The sequence below is a fragment of the Pezoporus wallicus genome, unplaced genomic scaffold (assembly GCF_028554395.1).
Source record: "Pezoporus wallicus isolate ANWC-B61680 ecotype Strahan unplaced genomic scaffold, APGP_CSIRO_Pwel_v1 contig_4131, whole genome shotgun sequence".
Classification (NCBI taxonomy): domain Eukaryota; kingdom Metazoa; phylum Chordata; class Aves; order Psittaciformes; family Psittacidae; genus Pezoporus; species Pezoporus wallicus.
The window spans coordinates 10,678,930-10,694,926 of record NW_026641950.1 but is presented as its reverse complement, the minus strand read 5'-3'; the positions used below and the strand labels follow the sequence as shown (position 1 = coordinate 10,694,926).

The following is a 15,997-nucleotide window of genomic DNA, read 5'->3' as shown; positions in this document are numbered from 1 at the left end:
CACAACCCCACCGCAAAGCAGCGCTGGGGTCAGGCTCAGCGGAGGGAGGCAGGGCAATCGGAGCATGCGCAAGGCGGCAGAAGAACTCGCGGCCAGCTTGTGGACGGGCGTCGTTTTGGCGCTGGTCTTGTACTTTCCTCGTCGTTCCTCGTGGGAACTGGGTTCGTACGGACGGCTGCGGTGAATTCCCATCAGCGAGCTGTCTGGGGCTTTGGATATTTTTATAACTGATACAGTATTAAGAGTTTACTGCAGTCGTGGTTCAGAGCTCGCCACTGGCTCAGCAGATCTGGCTCGGCTCTACATCGGCAGCAGTCACAAAGCACCTCTGTAGAAGAGGCATTCATAGCCCCCTGAAGCTCTGGCAGCACTTGGAGTATCGGCTCGGTACTTGCCCGTGTCATGTCCGCTCAGGGGCAGGGTGCTGAAATCTGGGATTTCCACCCCTGTGTTTGTGCGTGGCGTGACTCCCGCTGGATCCTGAAACAATCCAAGGGATGGGTTGAGCTGCTGGGGGATTCTGCTGGGCACGAGTAGGGGATCATGTTCAATATGGTATGTCTGCGTGGCTGGGGAGAGCCTCTGAGCGACCATAACTAGTGACAGGACACTGGTTGTTACATTGTGGCTAGGAATTTGAAGATAAATATAGCGGTGAATTTTAGTAAGGCTGGGTACATGTTGTAATAGGCTTTTTACTTGGACTGGTTACTGTGCATGCTTTTTAATATCGGTGCTATTGTAGTACCCCCTTTACAATACCATATTGACATTGATTCATGAATGGCTTTGTTTTTAAGGGCACCATGGCATTGCTGTGTAAGTTTACAGTGCATTATGGAACATTTGATTTGGAAAATGGAAGCCCATCCTGATGAGGGGTGGATTCATCAAACCCTCTAAAAGTAGAAGAGGTGTCATTTCCAGTGGGCAGTTCATACAGCTGTTGCTGGGAGTGAATGGGTCTCAACCCATCTCTTGCTCTTTACTGCAGGGGAAGTCTTAACAAAGCGTGGATGCTTGGTTTTTAAACGTTTGCATTTACACAGATATGTGCTATTGTTGGACATGCTCACCAGCTACTGGTTATTAATAGCTGTTACTGCAAAATTCCATCAGACTTTCCTTCGCACGCTACAGCCCAGCCAGGAATGCATAGAGCAGCTCATGCAAATGTACTTACATAGATATTTTATCAGGCAAATACTGAAATGAACTATGGCTAGTAAGGAGAGCTGTGTAGGATGCAGGTATACATTGTAGCATATCAAAACTCTGACTTCCCCATGTTTTGTAATTTGCCATTAGCTGACTACCAGTTGGGGACTGTTTCTTGAATAGTAGTGAAATTAGAATGATATATCTGTCAGGGAAAGAGACGGATCCTTAAGACTTTTAGTACAAGGCAGATATATAAGAAATTTGGCAGAGTACCAGGAGGAAAAAAGAGTATTTCCAAGGGAGTAGATTGTCAAGTGCCTCTGTGTGGAGACTCATTTTCTAAATTAAAGTTGAGAATACATCAAGGGGTTTGGTGTGATAAATTGTAAACTGGCTTTGGGGGTTGGACTGGATGATTTCCAGAGTTCTCCTCCAACCCTGAGATGTCTGATTCTATCTAATTTTACTTGTGGAAATCCTTGAATAGCTGTTGAACTCCTTTCAGAAGGCAAGACAAAGGAAACTACTTTGAAGTGTTGTATTCCCAACAAAATGTGGCCTAAAGAAGAGGGGAAAACCCAGGAAGATTATAAATAAAATTTGCCAGTCATAGTAAATACAGTATGTCCCTTGATGTATGCCAAGAAACAATATTTGTGACTGTTTTTTCCTAGAAGGCATCTTTATTTTTTTTTTTTCTTTGTTCCTCTTCTTTATTCTCGGTGAGTTAGCAGCAGCAGGAAGCTTCTTTGGAGACAACAAAGCAGAGTATTTATCAAAACTTTGCAAGACAAGTTAGGTTCTAGGTTTTGCTACATCCTCTCCCCTTAAAGGATTTAGAATGATACAGGGATAAGTCAATACTATGTTTGAAATACTGATTGAAAAGGATTTCACTAATTGAAAAGGAGCTAAATAAATGTTTTTAAATCTGACATTTTAAGATAGATGGGCTTCTTTCTTGTCCATCTAATCAGTGAGTGGGTCACAGAAAAGAGTGATTCAGGACAGCGCACAGGAAGTTCTTGGCAAGATTGAGGTAGAGACTCCTTATCAAGTACACTGAAATTCAGTTAACTGCAATTAGGAAATAATACATACCCATTTTAGGAAAGAAAAGTATTCTTCCATTACTTGTCTGTATTGGTTCCTCTCTTAAATCTAGAGAAGCTGCAGTGACTGAACGTATCAGTTCTGGTAACCATTAGTTGATAATGAAAAACTTGACATGGAAGGCTGAAAGACGTCTGAAAGAAAATAAAAAGGGAAAATCCTAAATCCTGGGAAGACTAGAATTGATCAGCTGAAGTTTCAGCTTTCAAACATAGATGTTACATAGCACTCTCTTGACCTCATTTTACTGTCAAAGAGAACTCGGTAGTTGGCACTCAAATGAAATGTTGTTGTTCCCTGTTGAATATAAGAACTGCAGTACTTTGGCATTTTATTTTGATGATGAGATAACCTTTCAGTGTATTCCACATATCATGGGAATCTTAGGCTTGTCTCACAAATATGTCTAGGTTACTTTAATCATTTATCTGTGCCCTATATTCTGTGCTTGAGTCTCCAGATAATGTCATCAGAGTGAATGTGACCAGGTATGTAGTACATAGTGGCATGTGAGGCAGGAGGCGTTCACATACGAGACCTGGAGCTAATCATACGGTCTGTGGCAATTTATCCTTTCAACCAATGGGAGAAGTTGGACATCTTACAGAAAATATGGGAAGTGAATTACTGAAAACGCAAGCAATTGCCTGAAAGCTACTTGTGTAACCAGCCATGTTTTACTGAGCTCTGCCCTGCTAATGTTTATGTTAGTGAACTGTATCCAGTGTCAGTTTTCTGTTGGATTTGTAAGAATGTTGTCATTCTCTCTGCTCTTACCTCCTCCTCATCTGGCAGCAACACACCAAAATGAAAGGCAGACTTTGCATAAGTCTCCAAAACATTTCACTTGTCTAGAAACATTTATCTGAGGTAGGCAGAAAGCTCACACAAGAAAGTAATAATCTCAGTGGGGTTTTCTGAAATCAAGCAGCTTTGTCACAAGATCCTTATTAATCTACTGCATATGGGATGTTGGAAATCCCTTTGTTATACTAGAAATTAGTATGCTTTAGGATGAATAGTGAAACAAAGTCAGTTGCATCTGTTCTTTAAGCTGCCATTTAGTGTAATATTGATTTGTTTTAAAATAATAATCCAAATCCATCTGGCCAAACTCCCAGAATAAAGAGATGGAAGATTGCTGGATATCAAAAAAAAATGTGTGCATTGACAGAGAAGGAGACTCAGAAAAGGCACTGAAATAAAACAGAAAATTACATCTTTAAAACATTTAAAACATTTGTCACACAATTTTTAATACTGGTGAATAAATATTTTAATTATTATGAATTATTCTTAATACATGGTAAATGCATACTTGAACTCAAATACATATTGTGCAATTTATAAAGTGGATAAAATGCAATTTAAAATTAATGCAGATTTTCATAAATAGAGATGTGTTTTGTGCAGAACTAAAATTTCTCTAGTCTGTAGGACTTGATGTTTTTGCAAAGGTGAAAGTATATAGTGAGTGCTGCACTGATTTGCAGAAGATATTGTCTTATGGGTAAAAGCTGCTCTGGAGTCATGGATTCTATCACTGACCATGCTGCATGGTTTCTGTGTGGTGCTGGAAACCCACCTTAACCAAGTCGTCGAAAAAATTAAGAAATAAAAAGCCTGTGCTCATGTCTCTTAACTAAAGGTGTTTTTACATCATGGCATATTACATAAACCTAACTTTTCAGATGAATTTATTTTGTACTTGAGTGAAAATCCTTCTGTTCAGACCTGATCTGTGTCTTTCAAGCTGGGCCCTGTAAAAGCTATGAGTTTTATTCTCTTCGTTGCTGTTCTTTGACCTTTGGGAAAAAACTGGTTCCACAACGACACAAAAAGTAAGAACTTTGCAGTTACTGGTTAGGGCACTTAACAATATTTACTCTTAAGTATATGCTGAGCTTTTTCAGTTTCCTGCTTTCTTCCCATTTTTCTCTGCATCTTTTAAAAAGAATAAATACATTTTTCTTGAGGCAGAAGTTTGTGGTGATGGTATATCCACATACTATTGAAGAGAAGTACCTTTTCCGTATTCTGACATAAAATACACCACAGATTGTTAAATACATGGAAGAATCAGTGGCTGCACCTTAAAAGGCACACACCAGAACAGTGGGAAATTTCAGCCTTCACCCTTCTGTTCCATGACCCCCAGACAGACAGTGGAAACAACAGTACAGTTCTTTCCCCTCATAGCCGTGTCTGAATTAATTAGTTAAGTCCTGCTTAGGAGGTGCATGGGTACTATTATAATGATGAGTCCTCAAGAAAAACTGGGTATAAACTGGTAATTTTCTTTCTAGGGCAGCATTTAATGAGTGAAGTATAAACAAGCTCCAGTATACACAGTGACTGGCAGCTAATGTCCGTGTCACTGTCAGTAACATAAGGAGGGCTGATTTCTTTCTTCATGCTGCCCTACCCTGATGTGGAGGTCACATTCACCCACCTCTTGCAGTTATCTCTGAAGACATAAATTAAAAAAAATTGAAATCTGTTTATAAAAATCAGCTGAGAAATGAGCATTTACTGTGTATTACTTGTGTCGTTTTCTTTAAAATACCTCCAGACCTTAGTAATTTCTGAAGTACATATTAAACCAACATGTACATGATTTGCCAGTTTTTCTTGAAGTTTTTGGTTAATCATCTTCGCACAGGAGACATCAAAACCCAAAGTATACTCTCTTTTCTGAATGATTAAGCCAGACTTCCCAGAACATTTCACTAGCAAGTAGGGCCATGACAGTCTGCTAACAACGAACTGAAAGGGAAATACATAGCATCCATCATCTGCGGGAAAAAAAAAAACGGAAAAAAATGGGAGAAAGAAAAAGTGATGTCCCCAAAGATGTGATGAGAAAAGGAAAATCCAAGATGCAACTCAAAAGAAATATAGGTTATTTTGATGGGGTAAGTTTTATTATAGGAACAATTGTTGGGGCAGGGATCTTTGTTTCTCCCACTGGGGTGTTAAAGCATTCCTTACTCAACGTTGGCGTTGCACTAACGATCTGGACTGCGTCTGGGCTGGTTTCTCTGATGGGTTCCCTCTGCTATGCGGAGCTGGGAACTGCTCTGCCTTTCTCTGGAGGAGAATACAGCCACATTAAAAGAGGCCTTGGATCCCTGCCTGCTTTTGTGTTTATCTGGACGTCAACAGTTACCAAGCCAGCATCGAATGCTGCTCGAGCTTTGCTGTTTGCTGAATATGCCACCCAGCCTTTCTATGGTGCTTGTCCTGCGCCAGAAGTGGTGAAGAAATGCTTGGCCTTGGCCGTTCTCTGGTCCCTGGGGATTTTGAATGGCCGCAGCGTTAAAATGGCTGCATGGGTGCAGACAGTTTTCACTCTGCTGAAGATGATGGCCTTGTCTGTAATTGCCATCGGTGGCATTGTTCTCCTTGTTGGCGGGAGAAGGGAGAGTCTGTTGAGGTTTGAGGACGCATTCAGCTCAGAGATCCCCGGTGCATCACAGGTTGCCGAAGCCTTCTTCCAAGGACTGTATGCTTACGGTGGCTGGTGGTCCCTCAATTATATGGCAGGTATCTATTCCTCTTCTTCAGATTTTGTTCTCCAGTTGCCATTCTTAAGTTCATCAGCTCATCTTGGTAGAATCCGTCTCTCCTTCACAACCATAGGGTCTCTGACATTCTGTACAAGTCCTGTATTTGTTGAGGCTGTTAAAAAAAGTGTTTTTCCTCTCTAAGGAAGTTTCTTGCTTCTTGTGAAGTCTCCAGAATCAGACTGACATTTCCAGAGGAGTACAAGTAAAATCAAAACGGTTAACTTAAAATTTTGTGCGTGAACAGATTTTTTTTCATACCTCAAAAAGCTGCATTTTGTCTTTCTCAGTGTCAATGCAAGTGCATTATTAGAAAAGGATTAAGATATCCATGCCAAATTATGTGCACATTAAAACCAAACCAAAGAAAAGTAATTGATTAATTTGTATTTAAATATCTGTACCTTCTCTTAGGTTATGCAGCTGATTTGTATGTGGAGAAATTAATTTTGAATTGTGTTGAAATACAGTAATATATAAGATGGTCAGTAGTCACTTTCTTGGGAAAATGAGAGTTTTGCACAGGAAGTGAAGAAGAATCAAAGGGAAGTGGTATAAATAATTTTGTATAATCTCTATTCAAAGATTCAAAACCTTTTCAAATATCTATTTACTTACCTTATTGTGTACGTGATGACACAGTAATAAATAGAGCAGTTTCTGAAAGCTGCAGATTATGTTCCCGATACTAGTTATGCATGTCTCAAGTTAGTGTTTTACAGTATCATCAGATTTATAGAATTAAGTTATAAGCAAGTGGATGTTGCTTTTATATCTTTGACCCTATTTATCCATTGCCTCTATCACATGTAAATCATTAAATAAATTGTGTGAAACGTATAACAAAGTTCAGTGGTGAGCACAGTGTGAAAATGGGATTAATGTTTAAAACAATGACTGTTATTATTACAGTCCAGCTATTACAGCATTAACAGTATGCTGCAGTAGAAAAGTTGATAAAAGTCAGCAAAGTATATATTTAAAGTCTTAGTATTTCCTTAAAGGCAAGCATTTAGCTTTGCAAGCCTAAGACAATACAAATTATGGGTAAAATATTACTTTAGTTTCTGGTTAGTTAGCAGTAGCAATAAGTACCACACACTGGGCAGCACAGCTGTTTAGACAGATCCAACCTACGCAGTAGTCCCCTTCTGAACTGAATTGCCTATTCTTCAGCAATAACTTCATTCCCATGAGCTGCAGCTAAAGCATCAGGTGCCAGCTGGACAGCAGGACTGCAGCAAACAGCAAGACAAATGGAAAGATAAATTGAAATTGGCAGGTTTGGTGATTGTCCTCGTCTGGTCTCAAAATTACCAAGTGTATTTCCTACATTTGAAATAAATCCCAAGTTCTCCTATAGTCTGTATCTGGATTCTTCTGTTGTGCCCATTCAGTCCCTCTGTCTCTGTGCACTACAGCCAGTGCTAATGCAGGCTCAAAGCTGGTGTTCTGAGCAGGAAACAAATTATATTTGAGGGAGGAAAGGGAGTTTTGTGTCCTAAAAAGAGCTAAGTAAGCTGCGCATTTGATTTTCCACTTCTTCCCCCTTGTGAGTTATTTGTTGCTAATACTTGGGAAGTCGTCTGTAAAAGCTGAGAGAAATAGGAGGGGGAGAGGGAGCAAAAGTGAATGGCTGGAGTGGAAGGGATAAAAATACTCATTTTGACTGACATGAGGATGAATTACTTTGCTTCTGGAAACCAGGTCAATCTTTTGCTGGGACTATCACATGGTCAGGAATGCATGCCAGTGCTTCAGTTGTTTAGCTGCAAAACTGAAGTTATTTCTTATTTGGTGAGGGTAGTTTTAAGCTAAGATGCCAGGCTTAGCACTAAACATTTTTCTTCCACCAGCATTGCCTTGGAAGAATCATAGAATAGTTAGGGTTGGAAATGATTTTAAGATCATCTAGTTCCAACCCCCCTGCCATGGGCAGGGACACCTAACACTAAACCATGTCACCCAAGGCTCTGTCCAACCTGGCCTTGAGCACCACCAGGGATGGAGCATTCACAACTTCCCTGGGTAACCCATTCCAGTGCCTCACCACTCTCACAGTAAAGAACTTCTTCCTTACATCCAATCTAAACTTCCCCTGTTTAAGTTTTAACCCGTTACCCCTTGTCCTATCACTGCAGTCCCTAATGAAGAGTCCCTCCCCAGCATCCCTATAGGCCTCCTTCAGATACTGGAATGCTGCTAGGAGGTCTCCACACAGCCTTCTCTTCTCCAGGCTGAACAGCCCCAACTTTCTCAGCCTATCTTCATAGGGGAGGTGCTCCAGTCCCCTGATCATCCTCGTGGCCCTCCACTGGACTTGTTCCCACAGTTCCATGTCCTTTTTATGTTGAGGACACCAGAACTGCACACAGTACTCCAAGTGAGGTCTCAAGAGAGCAGAGTAGAGGGGCAGGATCACCTCCTTCGACCTGCTGGTCACGCTCCTTTTGATGCAGCCCAGGATATGGTTAGCTTTCTGGGCTGCTAGCGCAGATAATCAAGAGCAGAATACAGCTGGGAATGACCTTTTAAAGCTACTGCATTGCATGTATTCTGTCAGTACCTTCAGTCCCTCCTGTTACTTTTTCTCTAGTTCCTGATACAGGAACAAAGAAAAGGGTTTTGTGCAGGAATAGGAAAATACACTCAAAAAGTTCCAGATCAGGACTCATGAGGTGATATGACAGTAAATAATTTGACTTTAGAGTATCACTTTTAAGCTAGTGATTTTACGGCTGCTTTAATGTTTATTATCAAATCAGTTTTCTAATGTAACTCAAATACTTGTTTAATCAAATCAAAGATGTCAGTCCTTTTGTGATTTTTTTTTAGTCAGTCTGTCAGACCTCTCATCCATCCCTCCTTCCAAGATAGTGAGAAAATATAGCTAAATAAGAAGAGAGAAAAAAAAAAAAACAGGTTTAGACTAATAAATCCTTTGAGAACCACTGCAGAACAACACAAGCAGTGTAGCTCAGCAGCTGTGATTAGGGATTGGAGCAGGGCTTTGGTATTGGTCTCATGAAGCTCTGTGCCGATTCACTACTGAAACACACTTGCAGAAGCTACACTGCTTGCTTTATTAGTCTTTTTAAATTGTATTTTTCAGAGGAGATGAAAAACCCTAGCAGGAATATCCCTTTAACTGTGATGACTGCTGTTCCTGCAGTAATGGTTTTTTATTTACTGGTGAACATCTCATATCTGACTGTCCTCACACCTAAGGAAATTGTCTCTTCAGGTATGGTGTTTTTTTTTTTTTTATTAAAAATGTGTTGTCCATTAGCATACCCATCTGATGTAAGTTTACCAGGTTTGGGTTACTTCTCCTCATCTGACTTCACAGTCCAGAAGTTTGAGCTTCGTTCTAAGTTTTAACAGAGAATTCTTGTTTAATTTTACTGTATGACGCAAATTGGACTGAATACAGACAGATGTTATTAGGTGTTGAAAATTTTGGCTTTTACCTGCACTGTCTAAAAAGAAATCAGAATTGTGTTAAACCCTGGAATATCAGGTGAAGATCAAGTCTCTGCTGAGTATAGAGACGGCCTTTGTTTTCCTGTAGTTTTAATCCTCTCTCCTCCTTCCTTCCTTCCATACCTGGTGGTTCAGGCTAAAGCCATTATTGTTTAGGAGGTGGACAAGGCTGGTGTGATAAGTAATATGAAAAAGACTGGGCACAATAACATAGCCATCTTGTGTGTGTATAATTTATAGTAAATACTGTGATTCCTTAGAAGAGCCTAGACAAAAGTCCAGTGTATGTAAAGCCTCTCTCAGATCCTGTACCAGTACGCTGTCCTTGAAAAGGTCTGAGAGGAGATGTATTTGTCCTTGATTGTCCAAACAGCAGCTTTTAAATACCACTCTAATGAGGGTGAGCTATCAGACCTTGCCTTCAGGAGTGACAAAAACCAAATCCCCTGGGAAAACATCTCAATAGCATAAATGGGAGTGGAGTAGCTGTCACTCAGCAACCTCGTATTATCACTCAGCCATTGTCAGGCTACCTGCTGGGAGAGATGGATACATTTGCAGACCCATCCTACAATGAAAGAGGCAGAGTATCTGCGCATAGCAGCTGCCCAGCTGGCATGACCAGCTCCAAACATACTAGGGGAGCTGTGCTTGTCTGTATCAGGTGAGGAGATGGCCTTAACATTATAATGCTTCTTTCAGTCATTGCTGTGAGTTGCTGTTCCTTCATTACATTTTTTTTTGTGGTGTGTGTTTTCCCCATCTCTAAACACTTCCTATGCTGTGCAGATCACTGCAGGACCTATATTCCTCAAGGCAGTTGGTTATAAAACCACTAAATATTATTCCTTGCTACAGTATGGGCTATAGCTAACTTTTAAACAATATTGAACATCCGTCATTCAGAAATAATCTTTCACATTTCCCAGTTTGACCCAAAGCAAAACCTCATTAATTACACACTTGCTGACCCATCTCTGTGCATACATGCGCTGCTTGTGTTGGCAGTTTCCTAACAGTAGATCATGTCACTACTGTGGCCATGCTGGGGACTTCATTTTCTTTGCCCTCATGGCCTTGCCCATGTGCGTATGTTTGTGATGCATGGGGGTGAGGTGCAGCTTTCTCCCACTGGGCAGTCTGTTATTGTGGTATGTTTACATGGCTTGCTCTGGCAGGCACTACTCCTTTCTTGCTGTCATCCCTTCCCTCCCCTGGAAATTTTTAGCTCCTTTGTTGGTAGGATTAGGTTAGTCATGTTTGACTACTGTAACAAAAAACAGGCATTGCTGGTAAACAATAGGTATTGTACTTTAAATTTTGTTTCTGTTGAGTCTGCCCGTAATTCAGAACATGGTACCTACACTGCACTAATGCTTTGCTTTCTTGCAGTTGCTGTGGCAGTCACTTGGGCTGATCGAGTGATCCCCTCTGTTGCCTGGATCATTCCTGTCTCTGTTGCTGTCTCAATATTTGGTGCCCTCAACAGCAGCATGTTCACACTAGGTCGTTTAAGCTATGCTGGAAGTCAGTCAGGACATCTACCTGTTTTAATGTCCATGCTTAACATCCATTCCTGTACTCCAGCACCAGCCATGATTTTTTCAACCACCATTGCATCCATTTTTATCATCCCTTCTGACCTTATTATGTTAACAAATTACTTCGGATTTTCTGCCTGGCTTATGACTGGATTGACTTGTGCAAGCCTGATTGTACTTCGATACCGGGAACCTCATCTGCATCGCCCGTACAAAGTAAATGGAAAAAGCTACAAAGAGTATTTGCAGATTTTTTTGAGTCATGGGTAGTGTGCAGAAGTTGCAGAACAAGTGCAAGTCAGAAGTGGATAGTCACTACAAAAATACAAATGATCAGTGTTTTAGAACCTTACTTAAAACGTTTGCTTTACTGTAGACAGAAAAGAAATGAGCAGATGATCTCTGCCCCAGAGACCCTGCACTTGAAAACAAGAGTTGGATATATGCAGAATGGGGGATATGTGCAAACAACATTGAAACTGTACTAGTGTGGAGCAGTAACCAGAACAATGTGGCATCCAGACTGGCTATTCATGGCTAGTTAAACCTTGATCTACTCCACTCTTTCCTGATGGCACCACAGACATTAAGGAGAGGTTTAATTTCCTCTCAGTCCAGCTGTTAGAAAGCTGTGGTAGAAGTGTATGCTTATTGTGAAGGCTGCTTTTAGGCACCCAACCCTGAGAATCTTTTAGGAGCCCATAATATCATATGTAGACAAATGATTTTCAGGTACTGCCTATCTCACCCTCTTGATGACAGAAGGAGCCTGAACAAGTGTTTTAGAAAAGATGCCTATTTTGTAGGCAATTTGAGGTCAGATGAATCTTGTCCTGGGTGAGATTGCAGCAGTAGGATAAATGGTACACTAGTGTGGCAAAGAACACATTATTACTCTTATGAAGGCATAAAATCACAGTTGGTCAGTTTATTTCCTAAACCATTATTTTTTTCTTTCTCTTGCAGGTGTTTCTACCAGTTCCGTTTGTGATGGTGGCAATGTCTTTCTTCTTAGTTTTAGCTCCCATAGTCTGGTCTCCAAATCTGCAATATGTTTATGCTTTCCTGTTTATGCTGGGAAGTCTTATTGTTTATCTGCCTTTCATACATTTTAAACTGCATTTTTCATTTCTTGATAAAATTACTTGCCACTTACAGCTCCTGTTGGAAGTCTCCCCTGCCAATGGATCTGCTGAGGGCAAATGTGAATAATGGCAGGTGTTTAATCCTGGTACAACTGAGAGCCCACAGAGGATTTTGTTTAACTGAAACTGTAGAAGGCAGAATTTAGATGATAGGTGTGATATACAGATGTACATGAGTGTGCATGCGTGTGTGTGTATGTATATAGATAAATATACATATATGGCATACATGTGTACATGCACTTATATGTATGTATACATGCACTTGTATGTATACATGCTGGTATATATATGTATGTAAATATATGCATTTTAATCTATAGACATTAGCATAATGAGTTAATATCTATATATCTTTATGTGTACATGTGTCTATCTACAGGTACGTAGATATATATGTACACTTATTTAATAGGTGCAAAGAATCTCTCTCAAGCTGGTAAAATCTGTAGAGTTCTCTCCCTTGCTCCTGAAGACGGAATTGCTCGTTGCATATATTCTTGCAATAACAGAAAAATGACTTAATTACAGCACAAATTATCAATACTATTATCTAATAAATGCGTAAGTACATACTAAACATTGCCATTATGTAAATATACTTTTTGATTCCAAATGAAATTGTCTGGATTATTTTTAGTTCATAGTAGCTCATTTATTAGCACTTCTGTTTTTATAGGCTTTATACTTCTGTTCATCTGCTACCTTTTTTGTCTGAATTTATTTTTAATAAAAACCTTTGAAGAACATAATAAAATTGACTGAGACCTTTTTTATTCCCAAGCAAACTGTACGTGGTGCATTTCAGCTATTCTAGAACATGACATACAAATTCAGGGTAAAATGTTGCAAAGCACCTAATAAGGCAATAAGAATAACTTATTCTATTCATCACAGCAATAAAACTAAAGGTATCTGGATTGTTTGCATCTTAAGATTAATATTGCCTTATTCCTTGGTTTCCTTTCAGTGCTGTTGAGTAATAAGAGCTTTTTTTAGGCCCCTCCCTTCCATTTTAATTTTGTTTATGAAAGCAAGATAATTTTTTTTATATTTACACCATATAGTTCATTAATTTTTTAACTTAGAAACAAAGAACCAGTGCACAAGGAACATCACATACTAAAGTGATTAATCTATTGATATATGCTTATCTATTAAAACTCAGCAATACGACCAGTAGATGGCTCCAGACTAGCATCTCTCTTAAACCATGACATTCTGGGTTGCTGGATATATTGGTGAGAGAAAGTTTTACAGAGCATTGCATTGTAACACAGTAGAATGAAGAAAAATCTTGCTGGAAGATTCAATTCCCTGATATATCAGAAATTTAGACATCAGAGTAATAAAGACTTTATACAATAAAGACTATATATAGCTATCCAGAGTATGGGGTAACCATTAAGAATGCTAGGAACCAATTGAAGGTTTAAGGGGATTTGACTTTGCACTAGAACAAGCCCCTGAATGAAAAAAAATACATGAAGAAAGTGGCTTTTCTCACAGCTGGTAATGTATACAGAATGAAAATTTGAAATAAAAATTAGACCTTTTAAAATGCTGTAGGAGCAAAAATCCATGCAATTGAAGTTGAAGTGAATACAGCTGAGCCAGAGAGTGGATCCTGCTGAAAGCAAGGCAGGAATCAATGTTTAGTTTCACTTAATATTGCTATCAGAAATAACGTTTCTCTTGTTATTTAAATTAAAAAAAAAATCACAAGACTTGCCAGCATTTTATATGAGTAATATTTTAAGAACTGAATTCTAGTGCTCATTAAATGGAAGGAAAGATTTTACTGTGACTAAAGCACCAGTCGGGGATTTGTAAATGCAGGTATGGTGCCTGGCAGTCTTGATCAAGTCACTTATTTAAACCCATGTTTTAACAGGTAAATAAAAACAGGAGTCATAAAAAAAAAGTGTAAGGGGCAATAATATTGTATTGTAGACCACATGGTTAGAAAAATCAGACATCAGGGGGATGTTGCTCAACTGGATGTGTAATTCCCATGTAGTTTCATGTCAGTATATCTATTGAGCTTGTTTATACACCTGAATTCCATAAGGGGCTGATTACCTAGTGAATATATATATCAGGGTATGTTTGGGTAATTGGAGCATATACTGATTAATGATACAAACTTCAAATTTGGAGGTTTAGCAGTTCAACAAATTAGGGAACTCAAAAGTCCCAATGAAATGTAATATGAAATAAGTTGCACCTATGGAACAGGTTGCCCAAAAGAAGTGGTAAATGCTCCATCCCTGGCAGTGTTCAAGGCCAGGTTGGAGAGAGCCTTTGGTGACCTGGTCTAGTGTGAGGCATCCCTGCCCATGGCAGAGGGGTTGGAACTAGATGATCTTAAGGGTCCTTTCCAACCCTAACCATTCTATGATTCTATGATTCTATGTATCTTTTTTTAATACAAAGTAGTTAGTTTTTCCTTTATAAAAAAAATCTAGGAAAAGGCACATAAACAAGCATGTACATACCCCACAGTTTAATGATCATTGCCAAAGGATCAGCAAAGATAAAAAGATAACAGATCAGAATTAAAACTGCCTGCGCAAACTTAACCTGCCCCCTCTGCGAAGGCACCTTACAATGGCCTTTGGTTATCAGATCATAAAGTATTCTTTCAATATACCCTTATCCCATTTATTGGATGGAATGGACGGCATCCAGATAGTTCGCTGTTATTTTCTTCCCATTTCTGTGTGTGTGACCTTGCACTTCATTTATCACTCTCTGCTCAGATGCTGTTCTTGATAAACATTATTAATTTCTTTATTTCTTTCGGACTTTTCTAAGGTGTTTCTCAGGTCAGCATCTGAGCACTTCGCAGCAACCACTGATTTGTCTTTATTCTCATGAGTTGAATCAGTGGTATCATCTTTGCTTTGCAGAAAGTAAATTAAGCTGATGTGTCGGTTGAATAACAAATTAATTTTGTTGCTTTTCCAGAGATCGTTCAGTTCATATCAACCACCATAATGGAGAACCATTGATGGAGAATCCGGTCCAAAGTCTGAATTCTGGGCAATATTCAAATTCCTTAATTCAGCAACCCTTCTTCAAGTGCTACCTTATTCACTATATCAAATTTCAATTTTGCAGAAAATGGGGGATTAGCTACCTCACATTTAGTGTCTTCTTCAACGCAAACTGTTGACTTATTCCCAGATCTAAGTGAGATAGAGGTCTTCTGAAAAAAATACTCTCATTAAATGACCCTCTATTTGGAAAGGGACTCACACAGTTGAGCTGAATTAACACTATAAAAGCAATCTTAGATATGATAATGCCAATCTTTTGAATCTGAGTCATTTGGTGTTCTCTTAATGCAGCCGTTCTTTTGAGTATTTTAGAATGCTAAATCACAAAGAAGCAAATACAGTGTTCAATTTATATATACACTTCTTATTGTGGATCATTCTACATTTCCAAGCAATAAGCATAAAGGAACAGAATTCAAATTTATAACTCACATTAGCTACTCTGGCCAAGAGCAATTCAATATTTTAACATTATAGCTTGTTTTCAGTGACACTAGTTGGACTCAGTTGCTTTCCTGTTTGAACATATCTCATAAAATGCTATATAGAAGTGTGACAGGTTTAGTACTAGACTATATCAGACATTTATTTAAATTTTAAACTTTTTTTTTACCTTTCACTTCATAATTCTTTTAAGCCCCTGCATACTCACATGTTTCAGAAGTTCAACCTTACAACAGATAAACTTACAAGGTTGATATTTGTTTTTCAATATTTTACTGTTCCAGTTTGGCATGTAATGTCCCCAGCTGTTTTTCTAGGTTCCCAACACAATATTTATATGTATGTCAGCAGCACTACTCTTTTTTTCTTGGCCATTATAGCCATAAAAAGACAATGTAAAAATAGATAATCAGATAATCCTATTTTAAAAATTACTTGTAGTTTTACTTCATGCTAACTCCATGTGCGCTGACTGCCTTAAA

General features: G+C 39.0%; 1 protein-coding gene across 1 annotated transcript; it reads left to right on the top strand.

Moving 5' to 3' along the window:
- Positions 1 to 5,082: 5,082 nt before the first annotated feature.
- Positions 5,083 to 12,259, top strand: SLC7A13 (solute carrier family 7 member 13). The gene is made up of 4 exons (XM_057426222.1): positions 5,083 to 5,820; positions 8,953 to 9,084; positions 10,716 to 11,080; positions 11,831 to 12,259. The coding sequence occupies exons 1-4, from the start codon at positions 5,097 to 5,099 to the stop codon at positions 12,074 to 12,076; spliced, it is 1,467 nt and encodes a 488-aa protein (XP_057282205.1). The 5' UTR covers positions 5,083 to 5,096; the 3' UTR covers positions 12,077 to 12,259.
- The last annotated feature ends 3,738 nt before the right edge of the window (positions 12,260 to 15,997 follow it).

Coding starts and splice junctions, on each gene's coding strand:
- SLC7A13 (XM_057426222.1), top strand. CDS start 5,097: ATGGGAGAAAGAAAAAGTGATGTCCCCAAAGATGTGATGAGAAAAGGA. Junction 9,085..10,715: donor TAAGGAAATTGTCTCTTCAG/GTATGGTGTTTT, acceptor GCTTTCTTGCAG/TTGCTGTGGCAGTCACTTGG. Junction 11,081..11,830: donor ATCTGCATCGCCCGTACAAA/GTAAATGGAAAA, acceptor TTTCTCTTGCAG/GTGTTTCTACCAGTTCCGTT.